Source organism: Hyperolius riggenbachi, chromosome 2, assembly GCF_040937935.1.
Source record: "Hyperolius riggenbachi isolate aHypRig1 chromosome 2, aHypRig1.pri, whole genome shotgun sequence".
NCBI lineage: Eukaryota > Metazoa > Chordata > Amphibia > Anura > Hyperoliidae > Hyperolius > Hyperolius riggenbachi.
The window spans coordinates 289496090-289516458 of record NC_090647.1 but is presented as its reverse complement, the minus strand read 5'-3'; the positions used below and the strand labels follow the sequence as shown (position 1 = coordinate 289516458).

The 20369-nt window shown below is 41.9% G+C and overlaps 1 protein-coding gene across 1 annotated transcript in view; it reads left to right on the top strand.

Moving 5' to 3' along the window:
* Positions 1–18502, top strand: part of SMAP2 (small ArfGAP2) — a 52471-nt gene extending 33969 nt beyond the window's left edge. The window contains exons 6-10 of the mRNA XM_068268932.1: positions 2885–2966; positions 3520–3620; positions 5774–5939; positions 9684–10000; positions 10469–18502. Of these exons, the coding sequence (XP_068125033.1) occupies positions 2885–2966; positions 3520–3620; positions 5774–5939; positions 9684–10000; positions 10469–10585 (783 nt within the window). The 3' untranslated portion in view covers positions 10586–18502. The remainder of the gene's footprint in view (positions 1–2884; positions 2967–3519; positions 3621–5773; positions 5940–9683; positions 10001–10468) is intronic.
* The last annotated feature ends 1867 nt before the right edge of the window (positions 18503–20369 follow it).

The following is a 20369-nucleotide window of genomic DNA, read 5'->3' as shown; positions in this document are numbered from 1 at the left end:
CTTCCCTCAGCCCCCAGCAGACGATCGGTGCCCTTGCAGCTCCGCTCCGATGTCCCAGGACCCGCCGGCGACGACTTCCGGTTTCGCCGTCACCGGCCGACAGGCATGGGAACGCGAGTGATTGTTCGCGTTCCCAGCCTGTATATCGCCCCCTATGCTGCTATTGTGGCCAGGAGGTCGCAATAGCAGCATAGGGGGCGATATACAGGCTGGGAACGCGAACAATCACTCGCGTTCTCATGCCTGTCGGCCGGTGACGGCCAAACCGGAAGTGCTCGCCGGCGGGTCCTGGGACATCGGAGCGGAGCTGCGAGGGCACCGATCGGTTGCTGGGGGCTGAGGGAAGCCCCAGGTGAGTAAATCTCATTTTTTTTTAGGTGACTTAAGGTTCGCTTTAAGTGGTTAAATACCGCCAGGGGGCAGCGCAGCAGTTTTTTTTTTTTGTTTTTTTTTTAAATCATGTAGCGAGCCTAGGGCTCGCTACATGACAGCAGCTGTGCAGCGGCATCCCCCCACCCTCTTCGATCGCCTCCAGCGATCAAGCCCTTCTGGAAATCCCGTTCTGAACGGGATTTCCATTAGGGCTTCCCCCATCGCCATAGCGGCGGGCGAGATGACGTTGTGACGTCAAAGGGTGTCCCGATCCACCCCTCAGCGCTGCCTGGCACTAATTGGCCAGGCTGCACATGGGGTCTGGGGGGGGCGCGGCGGGTGGTGGCTGCGATCGGAGTGCACACGCAGCTAGCAAAGTGCTAGCTGCGTGTAGCAAAAAAAAAGTATGCAACTCGGCCCAGCAGGGCCTGAGGAATCCTCCTGCGCAGCTTACCCCGAACGTTACCGCCAGGAGGGTTAACGGATCCAAGCACTGCTGTCCCATCTATTCTCTGCACTACCACCGGCGGTAGTGCATAGAGTATAGAAGGGAACTACAGCACCTGGAACAATTATTCAGTGAGTCTGTGTGCACCGCCTTTATCCTTTCCAAATGTTCAGCGCGGGGAAGAGGGGGAATGCGGCGGGCGGCAGAGGGGGCGGACATGCCACTGGAGGAGAGTGCAGAGGACAGTGACAGGAGATGGCCCCTCTCCCTGCACTCTAACAGCGGTTGCGACATCGACCGTGAAGGGGAGACCAGGTGGGCAATTGCAGAGCAGAGAGGCGTGTGACAGGCTTCAGCCAATCAGGCTGATTCAGCATGCCATGTCATTTCTCTTTTGCGTCTGTGTACCAGTATAGATCCTGGGGGCATGGGGAGAGAAAGCCTTATTGGGGAAAAAAGTAAGATTGATTTTAAAGTTTTGAATTGCCTGATTGGCAACCTTTTTACCTTTTAACATCCTGCAAAAGAGAAATAATTTTGTATTTAATGCCTAACAGTTACTCTTTAAAAACAATTGTCTTCCCATGGGCTGTAGCACAAGGAAAATTCATCTCTAGGTTCTTACAGGTACTTTTATTTTGATGGTTACTACAAAAAAAATAGGTATACCTGACAAGTCATGTCTTTTTAGATCAATGCATACTTGGATATGTTTATACCGATCAGTTATTTGGCTTCCCGCTAACATTGGCCCTAGACTATGATGGGCATGTCTCTATAGTTGGGACTAGATTGTTAGCCTTTCTGAGGGACAGTAAGTGACATGAATATGTACTCTGTAAAAGCACTGCGGAAGATTTTAGCACTATCATGTCAATACGATCGGCAGCATGTTGGGGCCACAATCTTCAGCAGAATTGATCACTGCGAAACACCAAAGGTTTTAGCCCCAACAAGAAATGTCTGTGTATGAGCACCTTTTAGACAGTCTGATACTAGCTATATTGCCTGTATGCAGCATGTTGCTTCATGGGAGGTAATGCCTCTAATATCTTAATGAATAAGGGATTCAAGAAACTTAGAAAAGGAAAAAGGCTATGAAACCATCTAAAATAAGGCCTATAGCCATGGAGATCTCCACTAGAGTGCAATTGGGTGAGTTATAACCAATCCTTACCCACCATTTTTCTGTCGGTAGGGAGGTGGACAGAGAGCTGCTGTGACAAGTGGGCTGCTTTCTAGAGGAACGCGTTCCGATCCTAAAAGTTTGCCCAAACCTACTCTTATCAAAAGTAAGCTGTACAAAGTTGTGCTTTTCCGAGCAAAAGGTGAAAATAGGAGGAGGATTATAAAGCATGCTGACCAGTGTGGCTCACTGTCCAAAGGTTGAGAGAGAAGTGATCATCACAGTCCCTCAGGTATGAGTCAGAAATTTAGGTCTGACTTGTGTACAAGTCAACTCCTATACTTTTTGTTTAGTGAGTCAGGCCCAGTGCACACCAAAACAGCTAGCAGATCCACAAAACGCTAGTGGTTTTTGGAGCTGATTTCAGAGCGATTCTAGGCATGTTTAGAGAGGTTTTCTAAACATGGCGGTTTTGGGTGCGTTTTTGTGTAGCAGATTACACATATTGTTACAGTAAAAGCTGTTACTGAACAGCTTCTGTAACAAAAACGCCTGGAAAACCGCTCTGATGTAGCGTTTTTCAGAGCGGTTTGCGTTTTCCTATACTTTGAGGCAGAAACGCTTCTGCAAACCGCAAACGTGCAGCAGGAGGCACGTTTGCGGTTTGCTACAAACCTCAAACCGCTGGTGTGCACCAGCCCATTGAAATACATTAGCCAAGCGTTTTTACAGGCGGATGCGGCCGGCAGATCGCATCCAAAACCGCTCGGTGTGCACTGAGCCTAAGACCTAAATTTGTAGACTTGTAGTCACGTATGTACGGTAAATACATTGTGCTGTTTACCAGGAGTTTCAATTTGTCATTTATCCTGTATAAAGGTAATGTAATGCTCAATGTGAAAAAAAAATCTGTAGCATGACTGTTTTGCTGTCTCTAGCCACATAAGAAAGATGAACCTCAGCCTTCGAAATCCACTCCCCAGAAAGCGGCTGAACCTGTCATGGATTTATTAGGCCTAGGTGAGATGGAATTTTCCAGTCCTAATTGATATCTTGAGCTTGTATGTTGAGGCAGAGTGTATCTCTTATGTTTCCACTGTGATATTTACAGAATACATTTAGAATGATACAATAACTGTTAGAAAATGCAATCCTGATTAAGCTCTTTTACACTACATACGATTCAAATATTCTATTTTGATGCAATTTAACATGATTCAGATTTTTGATGCGATTACAAAAATGACCTGCCTGCTGTTTTATGCATCTATTATTTTTAATGCATTTTTTTCTTTGTGTTGCTAACACCCTGTGCAAATCGGAATTGCAATTTGCAGTGTGAAAGAAGTCTGTAAGAAGTTTTTGTATTTTTGTTTTTTTAATGGGGGGGGGGGAGTTGTAATTGCATTGCGACATCCTACATTATGTATGTTAATAATTGGTTGCTTTTCTACAACACTTACCTAGTTACTACTGTAGGTAACTGTAACTAGGTATATTGCATATATAGTTAACAGCCTGAAAGCACAGCTATGGAGCTGAATTTTATTTCAATGTATGTATCTTCTTGTAGATGCGCCTGTAGTTACTGCAATTCCCAATGGGAAGTCCAACACTAGCCTTGAGAAGGAATTGGACCTTTTTGGATCTTTTTCAGGCGCCAAAACCAACCAGGTAAACTAGTTATTACTAAAGTATACCATGTATTTTTTTCCAACTCTTGCCATAGAATTGAATGCTTCCTGTATAATTTCATCTTGTTCACCTGTGGTCACAATCAGTCATGCTTTTGTTTACTTTTTTCTTTTAAATAATGAAACTAACGGTGCCCAAACTTTGGCAGGTGGTGCAGCAGATTTGATCATCGGGTAGGTACTCTGATCTAATACGATCAGACAGGGATCTATTGCTGCCACACATATGCACACAGATTGCTGAAATGTGTGGAGCAGCCTCCGCCTGCCAGGCCTCCCCAAGTCTCCCGCATCTATGTGCACGTGCTAAACCGCCGCTATCGCGCCGCTAAACGGGGGTCCCTTCACCCCCAAATCCCCCCCCCCCTGCACGACTTGGTTGTACATTTGGTCGCTCCTGGAGGCAGGGCTAACCGCCGCAGCCCTGCCTCCAGTAAAGATTGACACACGCATATTCAGTTTACAAATTTGACTGCATAAAAATCTTTAAGGGCTTGTTCACACTATGAGCGTTTGCTGATTTTTATTTATTTTTTCCATCGCTGGCAATTTTACAAATCGGCCTAAAAAGCGCTTGTGTAATGATTTCCTTGGACAGTTTCCACGTGTAAGCGTTTAAATTTTCTTGAAATCACAAATACGCTACATGTACCATTTTCTGAACGCTTTGGCTCAATGGAAGCTATAGGGAAATCGCAAAGCGCTTGAAAAAGCACTTTGCATAGCGATTTCCTGAGCGCTTTTATGAATAAATACATTGTGTTTATTCATTTCCAGGTTAAAGAGTTCACTTCATGACTCCTGTCAGAAAGTGAAAAAAATCATCGCTGAGCAAAAACTATTAGAAAATCGCTTTTCTAAGCGAAAAGCTCTAGGAAATGCACTTTTTAAAAAGCTCAAATCGCTCAGCGCTTGCGATGTATGTGAACAAAGCCTAATAGAACACCCGTGGGTCCTCTCATCTACGCTCCCACTCAGCCCATTCTCCATCCTCTGCAACATAAACACGTGTTTGGATATATGCTTTTGGGCAGTTGTGGAACCCAGCAAATGCCAGGTTTATGGAGGTCCCATAGAATCTGACGGTTTGCGCAGTCAATGAGAAGTATCATTTGTCTTGCTGTGCCTTGCACATCTCCTGCTATATTCTGTTGGTTGCTGAATGACATTCTGCTGTTACTAGAAGTCTGTGAAAATGCTGGATGTTTAGTTTTAGGTGTTGGGCAATCATTAACGGTCACATCCTTGTTTTTTTTCCTGTAAAAGTCAATATTGCAACATTTTTTGTTTTGGGATTACAGTAATTGCCGATTGTGCTTTCACTGCATGGTACATGATGACCGGCTTTACTACAAACTGATATCAGCCATCACTATTTTGCATAGTCTGAGTACTGTATTGGTAGTTAGCAGAGATGGTCGATGAGACGCAAATAATTTTGGCTTGCATTCACATTTCATGTAAATCATGTGCAGCTTAAAATCGAACCCACCAAAATTTCTACCTGTCGATTTCAAGCTGCATACAATTAACATGAAATTAGAATGAAAGTTGAAATTATTTGATATCCTTGATCCAGAATGTATCCAGAAACTTAATTTAAAAATAACCTAGTTTTGCATGTTCAGTGGTCTGAATGGAGTTCATATTTAAAGGGCAGGTTTTATAAGGGGCATCTCTAGGAGAAGAGTATCTACCCTGGCACCCTACATTTCCTTTACAAAATCTGAGTGCTGCCATTTTAATACACGATTAAATAGCAGCTGTAGGTTTTCTTTAGGACACTTTATAAAGGCTAAAGCCTATTTCAGACTGGAAGTTGAATTGCATGCAGTTCATCCTCCTGTCTGCCAGCCACATAGCAGCCTTTGGCTGCAATTTAATACAGCTAAATGGCAGCCTGTGTAACCCCATGTGTGTCAGTATTTGACATGCGGTGTGCTTAGCCGCAGGCAAAAAAAGTGTCATGCTACATGAATTCAGTCTTCAGCCTCTCACATGAAAGGGGCCTTACTGTTAGATAAATGAAAGGTATTTTGCTTGTATTATCTGTATGTGTGCTGTATATACGTGTATGACGATGTTCCATATAAAACAGCTGCTGATCTTTGCTTGGTCTGAATTGTCCCTTAGGTAGCCAGCTCCATGCCGATATCTGGCACCTCAGAATCTGTGCCTGAGAATCTTAACTTGTTTCCGGAGACCAGTGCTAAGCCAGAAGAAGGCACTAAGAAGCAACTTTCCAAGGACTCTATATTGTCTTTGTATGGTCCTCAGACTCCTCAGCTTCCAGCTCAAGGTATGGAACTACAGCAGGACCAACTACATATAAGGCCTGGCACCTACTTGCAGCATTTTGTGCAGCATTTTCGTTGTGAAAAACGCTCTCTCATTCACATGATTGAGAATTTCTGCAAACAGTTTTGCCTTGATTCTCAGTCAAGTGAATGAGTGTGTTTTAACCACTTGAGGACCCACCCTTTACCCCCCCTTAAGGACCAGCGCTGTTTTAGCTGATCTGTGCTGGGTGGGCTGTGCAGCCCCCAGCACAGATCAGGGTGCAGGCAGAGCGACCAGATCTCCCCCCTTTTTTCCTCACTAGGGGGATGATGTGCTGGGGGGGTTTGATCGCTCCTGCCTGCCTGGGTGTTGCGGGGGGGCACCTCAAAGCCCCCCTCCGCGGCGAAATTCCCCCCCCCCCCCCCCCTCCCTCTCCTCCCTCCCTTGTCCGGAGATCTGAGGCTGCACAGGAACGGATCTGTCCTGTGCAGCCTCTAACAGGCTCCTGCCTGTAATGTGACAGCGATCCCCGGCCGCTGATTGGCCGGGGATCGCTGATCTGGTACAACGTTGCTACTGTTAGCAGCGTTGTACGAATGTAAACAAGCGGATTATTTCCGCTTGTGTTTACATTTAGCCTGCGATCGGCGGCCCGCAGGCTATTCACGGAGTCCCCCGCCGTGAATTGACAGGAAGCACAGCCGCTCGCGCGAGCGGCTGCTTCCTGATTAATTGGCCTGCAGCCGGCGACGCAGTTCGGTCCTGCAGCTGCCACTTTGCAGACGCGCGGTATGAGTGCGCGGTCGGCAAGTGGTTAAAATGTAAGCATTGTGCAAAACCCTGGCAAAAATGCTGCAAGTGGGTCCCAGGCAAAAATACTGCAAGTGGGTCCCAGACCTTCTGCTGATTGGCATTTATTTACACATGAAAGGAAAAGTAAGTTCACTAACACATCAATTCCTAAATGAATTGTCTTAAGGCCCCATTCACACTAGAGCGCTTTTCAGTTGATTTCAGCATCGCTAGAAATCACTAGCGTTTTGAAAAGCGCTTGGTCAATGTTAAGTATGTGTGGCTGTTCTGTGTTTTGTGGTTTTTCAGCGATTAGTTGAAACGGAAACTCGTAACCTGAACCATTTCTGAGCGATTTTGAGCGATTTACGCTTCAATGTTAAAGATAGGAGCGCTTCATAATCGCCCAAAAGCGCTGGGCTGTTCACAATAATCAGCGTTTTTCCAACGCTTTTACTCAGTTAATATAGCAGATTAGCCACAAGACAGAGCAGATTACCCATAAAACACCTCTGTTTCCTGGCTAGCAGCCAACTCCTGGCTAGCGGCCATCTCCTGTAAAACGCTACCCCATACAGCGAAACGCTCAAAATACTATTGAGAAAAACGCCAGAAAACGCTTCAGAATTTGCGTTTGCGTTTAGCGATTTGTAGTGTGAACATAGCCTTAGGGTTTGTTTTTTTTTTTTCTTCTCCTTCCCAGTTCTGATAAGAAATTCATTGGTTCTCCATAGCAACAATCATTTAACTACCTAACGACCGCGTCATGACTGCGCCGGCAGCCCCAGGACCGCCTAACGTCCATTGGCGTCAAGTCCTGGGGCCGGCTACTGCAGGAGATTGCACGCGATCGCCGCTCGGAGACTGTTAGACGGTGAAACCACAGTCTATAAACCTTGTACAGCGCTGCAATCTGCAGCAGCGCTGTACTGGGGACAGCCGTGTGACACAGGAGTGAGTCAAATATAAAATAAACATCTGGGGGGCGATCAGACCCCTCAAACAGAAAGCTCTGTTGGTGGGGAGAAAAGGGGGGGGGGAGGAATCACTTGTGTGCTGAGTTGTGCGGCCCTGCAGCTTGGCCTTAGAGCTGCAGTGGCCCTTTTAGTAAAACATGGTCTGGTCTTTAGGGAGGTTTAGCACTGTGGTCCTCAAGTGGTTAAGAATATATTTGTAGACAATATAAGGGCTATTTCGCATATTGTTATGCATATGGGGACCTGGCAGACCACTGGCAGGTGGAGTAAAGAACAGTCTTGTCTGATGAATAACATTTTCTTTGGTTAACAAATTCTCTAGAGCTTAATCTAACACTGCATCTTCAGGATGTGTTGGGGAAAACATGCCAAATCCATAGATTTGTTTTTTTGTTTTTTGCGCGGGTTTCCTTCTACATCCCAAAGATATACAAATAGGTTAAATGGTTCCACCCAAAATTTGGCATTAGACTATAATAGGAACATAAAGCACTTGCTATATACTAGGGATTAGATTGTTAGCTCCTCCGAGGGATAGTTAGTGATATGAATATATACACTCTGTAAAAGCACTGTGAAAGATGTCCATGCTATATAAATGTATAATAATAAAAACCTCATTCTTCCAAAAGTAAATCCATGTCTAAGCAGAAAAATTGACTGTAGAAAATGAAACCAGAGAAACACACAAAAAATTTAAAAAATATATATATAATTGACATTTATGCAGTGTAAACATTAACCACTTCAGACTTTAGTGTTTTTTCACCTTATGCATCATTTCAGCACTCCTTCCATTCATTTGTCAATAACTTTATCGCTACTTATCACAACTAATGATCTATATCTTGTTGTTTTTTTTGCCACCAATTAGGCTTTCTTCAGGTGGTACATTTTGCTAAGAATTTTTTTTCCTAAATGTATTTTAACGGGAATATTATGAAAAAAATGGAAAAAATTTATCAGAATTCGGCCATTATAGACTTCAAATACATGCTACCATAATAAAAACCCATGTATTTTATTTGCACATTTGTCTCAGTTATTACACCATTTAAATTATGTCCCTATCACAATGTATGGCACCAATATTTTATTTGGAAATAAAGGTGCATTTTTTTTTTCAGTTTTGTGTTCATCACTTTTTACAAGCCCATAAATTAAAACATATTAGTAATATACCCTCTTGAGACATGCATATTAAAGTTCAGACCCTAAGGTAACTTTATTATTTTTTTTTATTGTATTTCATTTTTTTTATGAAGTGTTTTTTTTGTGTTTGTTTTTTTAATTTGTGTTTTGGGAAGAGTGTGGTGAGTAAGAAGTTTAATTTAAAATCATGTGTAGGTCTGTTTTGTAAAATGTATGGAAGTGTAATTTTACTATTTGGCCACAAGATGATCTTGCGCATTTCTTTCTGTTGCATACAATTAGTACGCTAAATGGGAAGTTCCCATTTATTGATCTCTGGGCTAACGGGTGGCGATGAGTATTCCCATAACCCCCCCTCGGGTGAACGCGCGATTGGTTTTTCATGGGCGTAGGTGAGCATGCATTTTTGGACATAGGAGCTATGTCCTAAAAGCTAAAGTGGACTTGCATGAGCTTCTTTTTACTTAACCTCCCTGTCGGTAAGCTCGGACTAGCCACCATGGAGGTTCTGAATCACTCTGAGATCGCAGTCAGTGATCTCACTACAGAGTTACAGAGCCACCCAGAGGACGGAGGGAAAATTGCAGCGCTGGAGCCCAGGGAGGTGAGTGAGTGCTGGGGTTGCTGCTGGCTTTCTGGCAGCATGCAATTCTGGGTGAACTTGATAGATGTCTCTTTTTTTTAACCTAAAAACTTATGATTTTTTTTCCCCCTGGTTTTAAGGTCTGAAACTTTCAGAAATCCAGAAATAATACCACCAGGGAGGTTAATGTTTGACATTGTTTACCATGTGAGTTTGGCATACATTTTCTGTATCTTAAATATTGATTTATTTTTTTCAGGGGGGCTCTTCATGGCACCAGCACAAATGGCATACCCAAGTTCTTACACGGCCTTTCCTGGGGTTCCCTCTCCTGGAGGTGTTATGGGTGGCATGATGGCATCACCACTGGGCATAATGACTCAGCCAGCTCACCCAGGCATGGTTGCTCCAATGGCACTTCCAGCCGGATATGTGGGTGGAATGCAGGCAACTGTCATGGGAGTACCAAATGGAATGATGTCTCAGCATGCAGGTTGTGTGACTGGTATTGGTGCAGTAGCCCAGCCAATGTATGGCATGCAACCAGGACAGCAACTTCAGTGGAATGTCGCTCAGGTGAGTCACATTGTAAAAAGGGCTTGAATTTATTTGGTATTGAATGAGCGATTTTCTGTTATTTATAATTTAAAAATGACAAAGTACCTTTTTATTTTTGTTAACTGGCTTGGATTAAGCATCATGGCTTGCCCAGTTTAGACCCCGATTGTCACATTGGAGCAACATGCTGGCAGAACTTGTGGTTTGGAATTTTCATAGTCGTATGTCTAGAGTTTCATAGTGACAGGAGCACTCTGCATAGTAGTAGTTGTGACGTAGTGCACTTGCACACAGCGCTCTCTGCCACAGGAACGCAATCAAGGATGTGCGTCGCCAGGCAGTGCCTTGCAGTCCGCACTGACTCTCCCAACCAGTAAGTGCGGGGGTCAGTACACTTTGCACTTAGGTATCCTTTAAAACTTGTGATGTCTATTTAATGTCTGTGCTTTACACCCACCTTAGATGAATGTTTTCTTTATTTTGAAGGTGTCCCAGCAGATGGCAGGAATGACCTTTTTTGGTGTTGGAGGCATGGCAGGATATGGACAGCCTACAGCTCAGCAGGGACCCAACCAGAGCCTCAGCTCCCCCATGTGGAAATAAAACAGGCAAATTCACACCCTTTGTGGACTTCTCCACTTCCCCCTGGCCCTGCAGGTGCCACTTCTTACTCAACTTGGACTCACCTTACTCCTTTGAAAGCTTTCATCTCTCTTTTTCTTGACCATATAGTCTAACAGGGATTCACACAATATTATCCCCCCCCCCCTCCCCTACTTTTGCCAGCATACTGCAGTATCTATCGGGCAGCTCTGAGTGTTCATGAAGATAGCCTCATGCCTTCCCTAAATCTGAGCCACATACTGTTCAAAGACATTTGAACCTTCAGAAAAAGGACTCAATGTAATGAACCGTCAATGAGCTGGCAAGTGTTTCCAGCATATGTCAGGGATGCGTGCTGCTGCCAGCTGAATACAAACATCAGCATTCAAAGACCTGCATTACTGTTCTGCACCAGCAAACCATACGGATCTGCAGGCCCTCTGCCTCCTGCCCCTCTAACATAACTGGAATTAGTCATCATCCATGTGTATTCTCACCATTAGGAGTGAAGGCAACTATTCTACTACCACAGCTGCTCCATATGGGACAAAATGCATATAAGTGCTATTTAGGCAAGGCTTTAACATAGGAAAGGAAAGCTTGCTTTGTTCTTTGTGTTACAGTTGTACTTCTGAGAAGTATTCTATGAAGAGGAGTAGTCTGAAAGTGACATATGTTTTAATCACTTTGAATGTTTGTGTCCATTTTGTAATATTTATTTTTTTCATTTTCTTTTGGTCTATGTACTTGGATAAAAGATTACCTTAAAGGTGTAGTCATTTTGAAGCTGTGGCCACAATAACCAATATATATCCAATATTATTCTCTTAAATCATAGTTACAGACCACTTCTGTTTGCTCTGCTTTCATAGAATACTCCAATATATGTGTTCTGGATTAGGGGGGTGGAAAGGAGAAACGAAAGTGTTGCCCATGGTAACCAATCAGAATCTACCTTTTCTCGCAGAGGAATATGATTGCTGGCACCTGATTAGCTGCTCCACTCTTCCTGTATTTCCCTTCTATAGCATACCCTCTTACATTCCATGAAATATCTTTCACTATCTTGCTGCTGAGTGCAATGGAAGTAATTTTTGTTTTCTTTCTACGTTAGTGTTAAAAATTCCCGTTCCATGTTTTGTAAGTGCAATGTACCTTTTAAGAGAGATTTAACTTATTGTAAAGAGAGGTTTAGAATAAAGGGTCTGTATCAGAATAAAAATAATTCATATATATAAATATATAACTTGTATGTTTAGACAAACTGCTATGCTTTTATTGGTGCATGTGCAGATTATTTTTATCAGTTTATATGGGGAAATTAACATGCAGATAGGATTTGGCACTGTAATTCTCCCTATATTTCTAAATGATTACTGTTTAAGTAATGCCTTATCTAAAGTAGTTGTTTGTTTTATTTTTGTATATACCTTAGATTGTTACTTATTTAAGGGGCTTATGGTGCTTATCCCCCAATCTGCAAGGAATTGTCCACCCACATTAGAGAGAGTATTTTTTTTTTCCTTTAAATCTCCCACCAAACCTTTTCCATAGAGTATATCCTGAGGCTATGTGGCAAAAAGGCTGTGGAGCATACTATTCTAGTAACTCCACATTCTCTCATTACTAACTTTGGATGTTGTCTGCAGTCCTTTGATCTATCCTTGGAAAACATTTTAGAGAGAATTTGGAGCGGATGAAGAGCACTGCTACAGTCACTACTTGCGTGACATAGTCCTTGAGTAAAATGAATGTATATACAGCTTAGTAGTATGTATTCCTTAAACTAAATACCCTGCGATACATGCTTGTCTGCCGTCCAGTTTGCAATGCCATACGCCATTGCCATGAAGGATTATAGTATTTCACCTTACTCCAACCCCAAACAAACCAGGAGTGGCAACCTTGATTAAGGCCTAAGTTATTATTTTTCAGTGTGCTTTAAAGCCTTGGCTAAGCTAGTTTGTTTAGTTTTTAATGCATTTAGATGGTTTAGTTTTTGGACACAAACAAGCTCCGGTGCTCCAATTTACTGGTGCTGATCTCACATTGCTCATGTACAGTTAGTTACGCCCTCTGCCGGTTTGGTCCATCTGTTAGAGCCATGTCCTGTTCAGTCATGTGACCACTACAGTGATGTAACGTAAGTAGCAATGGGGAGGGTGTGACTGCTTTCAGTGCATACCCATGCCTCCCTGTTAACTGACTGATGTGTCGCTTAAAGGAAAACTGAAGTGAGAATATGGAGGCTGCCATATTTATTTCTGTTTTAAGCTGTACCAGTTGCCTGGCAGCCATGCGTATCTATTTGGCTGCAGTAGTGTCTAAATAACACCAGAAACAAGCATGAGACTAATCTTTTCAGATCTAACAATGTCCGAAACCCTTGATCTGTTGCATGCATGTTCAGGGACTATGACTAAAAGTATAAGATGCAGAGGATCAACTGGACAGCCAAGCAACTGGTATTGCTTAAATGGAAATAAATATAGCAGCCTCCATATAGTTTTCACTTCAGGTGTCCTTTAAGGTTAATAAGCTCTGACCAACTGGGGTGGAGGGAATTATTGTAAGTAGTGACCTGGATGTTGACAGGAATTCAACACCAGTAAACTGCTACATCAGGTATTTTTCATTTTCATAATTTAGCATAAACTAAAACGTAAGAAAAGCTGTTTACATGCATCAATAATTTTAATGTAAACCTCTAAATTGCATTGATAAAAAGCTGGCTAAACAGTAACTTTAAAATTACCCTCTGGTCAGTAATGCAGATACTGGTAATTTGTTTTCATGACTTTGACTCTTAACACTTTTCACACAGCAGTGGCAGAGCTATAGGTTTCAATTAAAGATAAATACTACCTCTGCTCCTACCTCCGTCTTCCTGGAAACGCCACTGAAAGAACCAGCCAGGGTGCCCTGTACAGAGAACTGCTACTTAGTGTACTGTGCCTGTCTTCTTTCTTCTCTAATGTGCCCAGCACAAAATTCTGCCTCACAGAAAGTCTGATCTGCTTGTACTTGGCTCCTGGGGCTGCTTGCATTTAATTTGACACAAATGGCACTGGAAGTTTGTTTAAGCAGATCAGGGTTTCACTGAGGAAGATTATAGCACAGGACACTTCAGAGAAGAAATAGTAAGAAGTTGTCTGTAGATATACAGCTTCTTTGGCTGGCTACATTTCGCACATCTCTTTGGCAAAAATGACGATGAGCTGGCAGCTGTAATTCTACCATCCATTTGAAGGCAATTCCCTGTCATCCTTGTGTGATGTAGGTACCAAATCTGCAGAAAATTGCCTCTTGCCGCTAATTGGGCGCTGAAATGTAACTTCATAGCCACGTATTGCGGCTATTCTATGCGGCAAAGGAGGTAAAATTGGGTGTCCGCCGCCATGGGCCCAAATTTCCCTATCATGCCACAAACTGCGGCTTTTACCCTAGGCGCCTATGGCAGTACCCTTTTTTTCCTGCTTCGAGTCTAGGATACGAAAAGAAGAAGATTAAATTTCACATAAATGAAACATGCCTATCCTAAGAGGCCCATTTGATATGTCAAGGCAGTTAAGAACACTATTGGAAATTGTCTTCAGCCTGCATGTATTTAAAGACTTTAAGCATCAAATTTTAGTGATTATTAGTGCAGCTTTGATCTCCATAACTTTTATAATGCAACTTTCCTAAAACAAATGTGACCACATTCTCCTTTGTAAGGAAAACTTGATGATTGTTGTAGCCTTGCAAGTAGTCACATGATCATCTGAGCACCCACTAGAAGCATCGAGAGGGTAAGGGGCAGCACCTTTTACTCCTGGAAGCAGAAGCTAATTGGATTTTTTTTTCAGAAACTACCTGTACAGAATAAGAATCTACAAATATTTAAGCAATAGCACCGAAAGTATGTAGTAGGTATAATTTTATTTGGTGGAAAACTTTCTTTAATTTAGTAAAGGAAATTACAGGTTTTGATTACGCCATCAACAAAATGTGATTAAACTTGCATAAGCCCACCAATTAAGAAAAATGTTTCCCAGGTCAAGTTTTTTTATGTTGAGATATTTCAGAGTGCTGTGACACTTGCTTATATACACTAGGGGGTAGCCAACATCCTTGTGCTTCATAGGCTTACTGCCCTGTGAAAAGAATCTAGGCTGACTTGTACAGAAGCCCTTGTTATGCTTGTTAACCACTGAATCTCTTGCTTTCATCCATTCTTTGCTTCATAGAATAGTGTTCTGCTCTGAAATCCATCTATTGGAATCCAGAAACTCAAGCGCTGAGGTGTTTGTACTAAGGTAAGTACAGCTGGCTCTGAGAACATATGGGTAACAAGTGTCAGAGCAACACACTGGGACAATTTGTAGCTTGCTAATATAAAAAAGGATGCCTTTGTACTTGCTGCCTGGCTATGGAGCTGTGTTACCTGAAAGGACTTCTGAGGTGAATAAAGCATTGTAGCTTTACTTAACTGGGCTTCTTCCAGCCACTAGAAGTCATTTGGTTCCCTCGTCACTGCTCTGGTCCTCTCCAGTGTCCTGCTGCAAGCCACTAAGGTTCGCTGACCCCCCATGGGGCTTGAAAAAGCAGAAAAACATGTCAGTTAACTGGCTGCAATGCTTTTTTTGTTTTTTGGCTTCTGTGGCACATTTATTCCTTAAGCATGCAGCCAGAGTTGGTGTACTTGTTTTTGGTCAGTGATTCAGAAAGCATAAAAGGTAGAGTAACAATCTGGTAAGTATTTTTTTCCATAAAAGTCAGCAATGGCTTACATCCAGGCCTCATATTGAGGAGTGCCTCAGCATGCGCTACACCATGATCTAGATTTACACGCAACAGTAGCTTTAGCAAGTCAACCTTTTGGGAAATGTTTTGCTTACAGCTGTCAGCCAAGCCTTAAAGCGACACTGAAGCGAAAAAAAAATGTGATATAGTGAATTGGTTGTGTACTATGAATAACTACTAGAAGATTAGCAGCAAATAAAATATTCTCATACTTTTATTTTCAGGTATATAGTGCTTTTTCTAACATTGCATCATTCTATAATATGTGCAGATTACACAACACTCAGCATTCAAAATGAGTCTTTCGGAGCAGTCTGTGAAGTGATGACCTCTCCTCTAGCAGAGAAAAAGTAAACAGTTCACTTACAGTTGAGATAATAAAAGTCAGATAATAGCCCTCTCCATGACTAACTTAGTCGGAGAGCTGAATGGCTTGTTTGCATAGAGATAACTGGAGTTTCTCAACTCTTCCTGTACTGGAAACCATTAGACTGATGTATCTGATCTTAATGTTTTATTTCTTAGCTGTACTACACATACAAATCATAATATCATAATTTTTTTTCGCTTCAGTGTCACTTTAAAAGACAACGATATGCTTATTTAAACAGAGGAAAATGGCCTGCATTGGTAGGCTGACAATATTTAGATACACAAATGCAAACACAGGTTGAACAACATGCAATAAGGGCCTTTTTCCCCTAGCCTGCGATTTGCTTCTGATCGCAAATCGCAAGGTACATTAAACTAATGGAAACTGCAGCAGCAATTTCCATTAGTGCGATCCGATTGCGATGCGATTTTGGTCAAAGCGCAATCGTCGTCCTGCCGCGTTTTGTATGCGATTGAGCTGTACTATGAGTATAGTAGCTCAATCGCATGGTGGAAATTGAAACACGATTGCGATCGGAATCTGGAAAAGAGCCCTAAGGCAACAGCTGTGGAATCTGAATTGTTTTGAGCATTAACTATAAGCCAGCATGATGCAGACAAAGGCTGTCTCATGGTTACATTTATGCTAGGCAGTGGGTATAACTAAATTTGTGTGCTTATTGTAGGCCTGTTGTTCAAGTAAATATGTATTTATCCTTTATGAATTTTCTATTGTAGGGTTGGGGAAAAAAATCTGGTTGCTGTGGGATTATTACTTTTTTTTTTTTCTTTCAGTAACTCTTTTTCCACATGGAGCCAGTTGTCATTTTATTTTCTGCATTCCCAGTGTTCATCTGCCTCCGCCATCAGCTTGTATCCACAGTCACACATTGGTCATACATTGCTTACATAACAGCAGAGCTTGGTTGTTAGTTCTCCAGTAGGATGGATGATTAATGACCACCTCTGCATCATCAAGGGGCATCTGTATACGGTCTAATCTTACAGCTCAGACTATCACAAATTATCATTTTGGCTGAGGAGAATCTAACCTGTACACTTTTCTTTAAACTAGAGCAGTTGGGTTGCCGATGGCTTGACAGATTCCCAGGAGTAGCAGGGTTTGTTGGCATGTTTTGCCTTTAGTTGATTAATGTTCTTGTTGTGTTTTATATTAGCTAATCAGCTGAACCAAATTCCCTCAATAAAAGGACTCCATTTACCGTATGTGCTGGGAAATAAAGATTATGAATGTGAAATATTTGCACTTTCTGTAGCTTTAACATTTTTGTTTTTGTGTGCTAACTTTTTTTTTTTTTTTTTTTTTTTTTTACACTTTTGTTGGAGAGGCCTTCAAGAGAAAGCTCGTCTGTCCAGATGAGAGAGTATAAGTTAAAGTATACCTGAAATGAAATGAATTTAACAAATCAGCTAAGTCACCCTACCACTTGAGATGGTTAATGAGTTGCTAATTCTTCTGAATGGATGCAGATTTTATGCTCTTGGATGTAAACACAAACTTTTAAATAACAAGCATGAAGCGTATAAAAATGTTTCATGAGTCAGAATGTAATTCAACAAAATGTCTTATGAAACATGCAAATCAACCATTGGTACAAAATTATGGAAGAATCCTTGTTCAAAGACACTGGTATTTGCTGAGTGGTGATTGAACATTGGAGCCAGTATTAGTATATGGTACCTGTATCTACCTGTAGAAATAAAAGAAAGGAGCATTGCAAGAGAAGGGTGAGGGAAGCAGGTTAACATAGAGCTATAGAATGAATAGGAACTTATAGCTAGAATAACTTTTCAAACATGTCTTCAAAAGACCTCACCTCTTGCATTTCAAGAGTATCCTTTACCCAGGGACCTCAGCCTTGTGTCCCTGTGTATCTTTAATCACTTGTTGGATCAGATTGGTCCATTTCCATGTTGCATAAAGTTTGCTTAAATTTAGAATTTAGGATCAGCAGACCCAAAAGTTGGTTAAGGAATTACCTATGAACATGCCTTGATTGGCCTTGCTCTAGTACTGGTCTGGCCACACTGAAGGTCTGTACACACCCACACTAGACTAAACTAAGCTGAGGCAGCCACTAAAGCCTGCTTTTGCCAAGAGTTTTTATGGAGGCCCTGACACATTGGTGAGAAATCCAGCATGCCGAATCATCTTGCCCAAATGTTGACAGACTAATACTTTTGGGCACGCTCCGCCACCTCTGTGTGCCACACATTGGCCGACCACTGTAGTGAGGGAAGATATCTCTAGCCTTCAGACTATTGATGTCTGTACAGCCTCATCCACAATGTCACCTGACGGATCATACCCCAATCCCTGCCAGGTGATATTAGTCTGAAGGCTTAATGGGAAGGAAAATCTGCACACATCCAGGCTGTGTTATAGTCTACCAGAGCAGCTAAACAGGAGCAGGGAGGACAAGTATGAGATGGGCTGTGTGGACATTGGGGGCAGTCTAATTCACTTCAGTTTTGGTATGCTTTAAACCATTTCATCAGGAGAATGAAGTTATAAACACATCTAATGCAAACTTTCTTACGTATGTAAAAGTGTGTATGCTTTTTCTGTGTGTGTTTTCAACTGTTTAAATTGTCTGCCTTTTTTTTTTTCTCTAAAAGATTGTAATACGATGGTTTGTGTTTTAACTCTTGTTTATATGAAGGTGGAATTCATATCCAGAGGCAGCTACACATCAGTGTAAATGTACATTCCAGAATAAAGGCCGTCATTAAACATTACCTGATGGTTTTTCTTTTTTGTTGCTGTTGTGACAAGCCAGGTTTATAAGTTAAAATAGGAAAAATATGAATCAATACATTGCAAAGTGAGGAATTAAAAAAAAAAAAAATAGAGAGCTACAGAAATTATATTTGCCATGTAATTTGTTCATATTTTATCCACAATGAGCCTGCATGTAATCATCTTTACTACTGGCAGACATGAAAAAAAATAAACCGCACAAACTGCCATTATCTATAAACACACCCACTAACAATTTGATAGGCTAAAAGGTTGTGTTTTGTTTTTTATAGATCTACATATACACAGACTGAGATAATGGTTGCTAGGCAGTTGGAAACAGCTGTTATTCCCCACAATGCAACAATGCTCCCACAGTGTGCTGTCAGGACCTAGGTTCAATCCTTGGTCACAGTTCCTCTTTTAAATTCTGATAGAAAACTTGTCCCATACATTGGTAGGTTTAATGGCATTTTGGATTACTTAAACACTTTTCCACCACTTTACTTTTCAAATAAGAACACATCTACCCAACCACCTGAAAGGCATGTTTCAATAAACACTAAAAAATAAGGCTTGAAATGTGTAGAGATCATACAGAAAAAAAACACTATCCAATGAAACGCCAATAAGTGTAGCTTAGATGCAGCTTGGAAATGGGCCACTCATACAGACTTCTGTATGCAAGCCAGAGTTATGAGCATCTCCGTGACCCTCTGTTCAGACATGGCTGCCTTGTACAGGCCATCTCACTGCTGACCTCTAAAGATTGTAAATCAAACACCATGAAGCTTGGATTGGGTCTCTCCTGATTGGCAGGAAGTTTTTGATTGGACCAGTTCCAAGCTATAAATGTTACGTTTGCATGCAAGTCAGAGCATTAAATGTATTATTTCTTACAATTTAGTGCTAGTTGAACCTTGTGACTATATAGGTCACATTTCCAATTCTACCAAACTTAGAGGGCTATCACAAATATAGAAACTTTCATTCTTGAAGTTTTTTTTTAAGATGCACCTACACACTTATTCAGGGACACACAAGACCCTACCCTTGTTGTCTAAGTAAGGTCCAAAATCAAGACTCTTGTGAACTATAGGTATTTGTCTGGATGCACTGTGGGCTTTGCCAGCAAAGAGACCTAGGCAAGCTCACACCCATTTGTTCAGCAATATGACTGGAATAGTCGCATTGAAATATCTGCTAATTTCTTCAGCAATACCTAACATTGGCAGGTACCATTTCCCTGCTTCCACTTGTCAGCATCTCTGTCCCCACCCTTTGCCACTACCTTTCCACACTAATGCAACAAAATATCTAGTTTCTATGTTCCATATACTTTTGAGTGTTGTATGGCTACTCCTGACTGACCCACCTACTAGCTGAACTCCAGGAAAGGCGGTATTTAAGCTGTGTTTCAGTTCCTTGCATGTTCTTCTCATGAAACAGATATTCTGTCCTCCACCTGATTACATACTCTATTCACTTATCTTACCTAATTGCTTTTTGACTCTGAGGGCTCAAACCAACTGGCAGCCTTTTGTAAGTGCTGGTGATTTGAAAAACCTCTTGCTAATGCAATGCTATGGGGATTTTTATAAAATCACATCGCTCAAGTGGGATCACACCCATAGCATTACATTAGCAATAGCTTTTCAAATCACAAAGCGCTCAGAAAAGCGCTTCTAGTGGGTTGCAGGCCTAATACTGATATAGCAGAGTCCTGGTTATCCGGACCTCAACTAACCAGCAATCTCAACCAACTAGCATAAATCCCTGGCAGTACTCAAGTGAAGGCTAATTTCTTAGGCTGTTTGTGGGCTCTGCTGTGCTTAAAGTGTGCCTGAGATGGCAGGTCCATGGGCT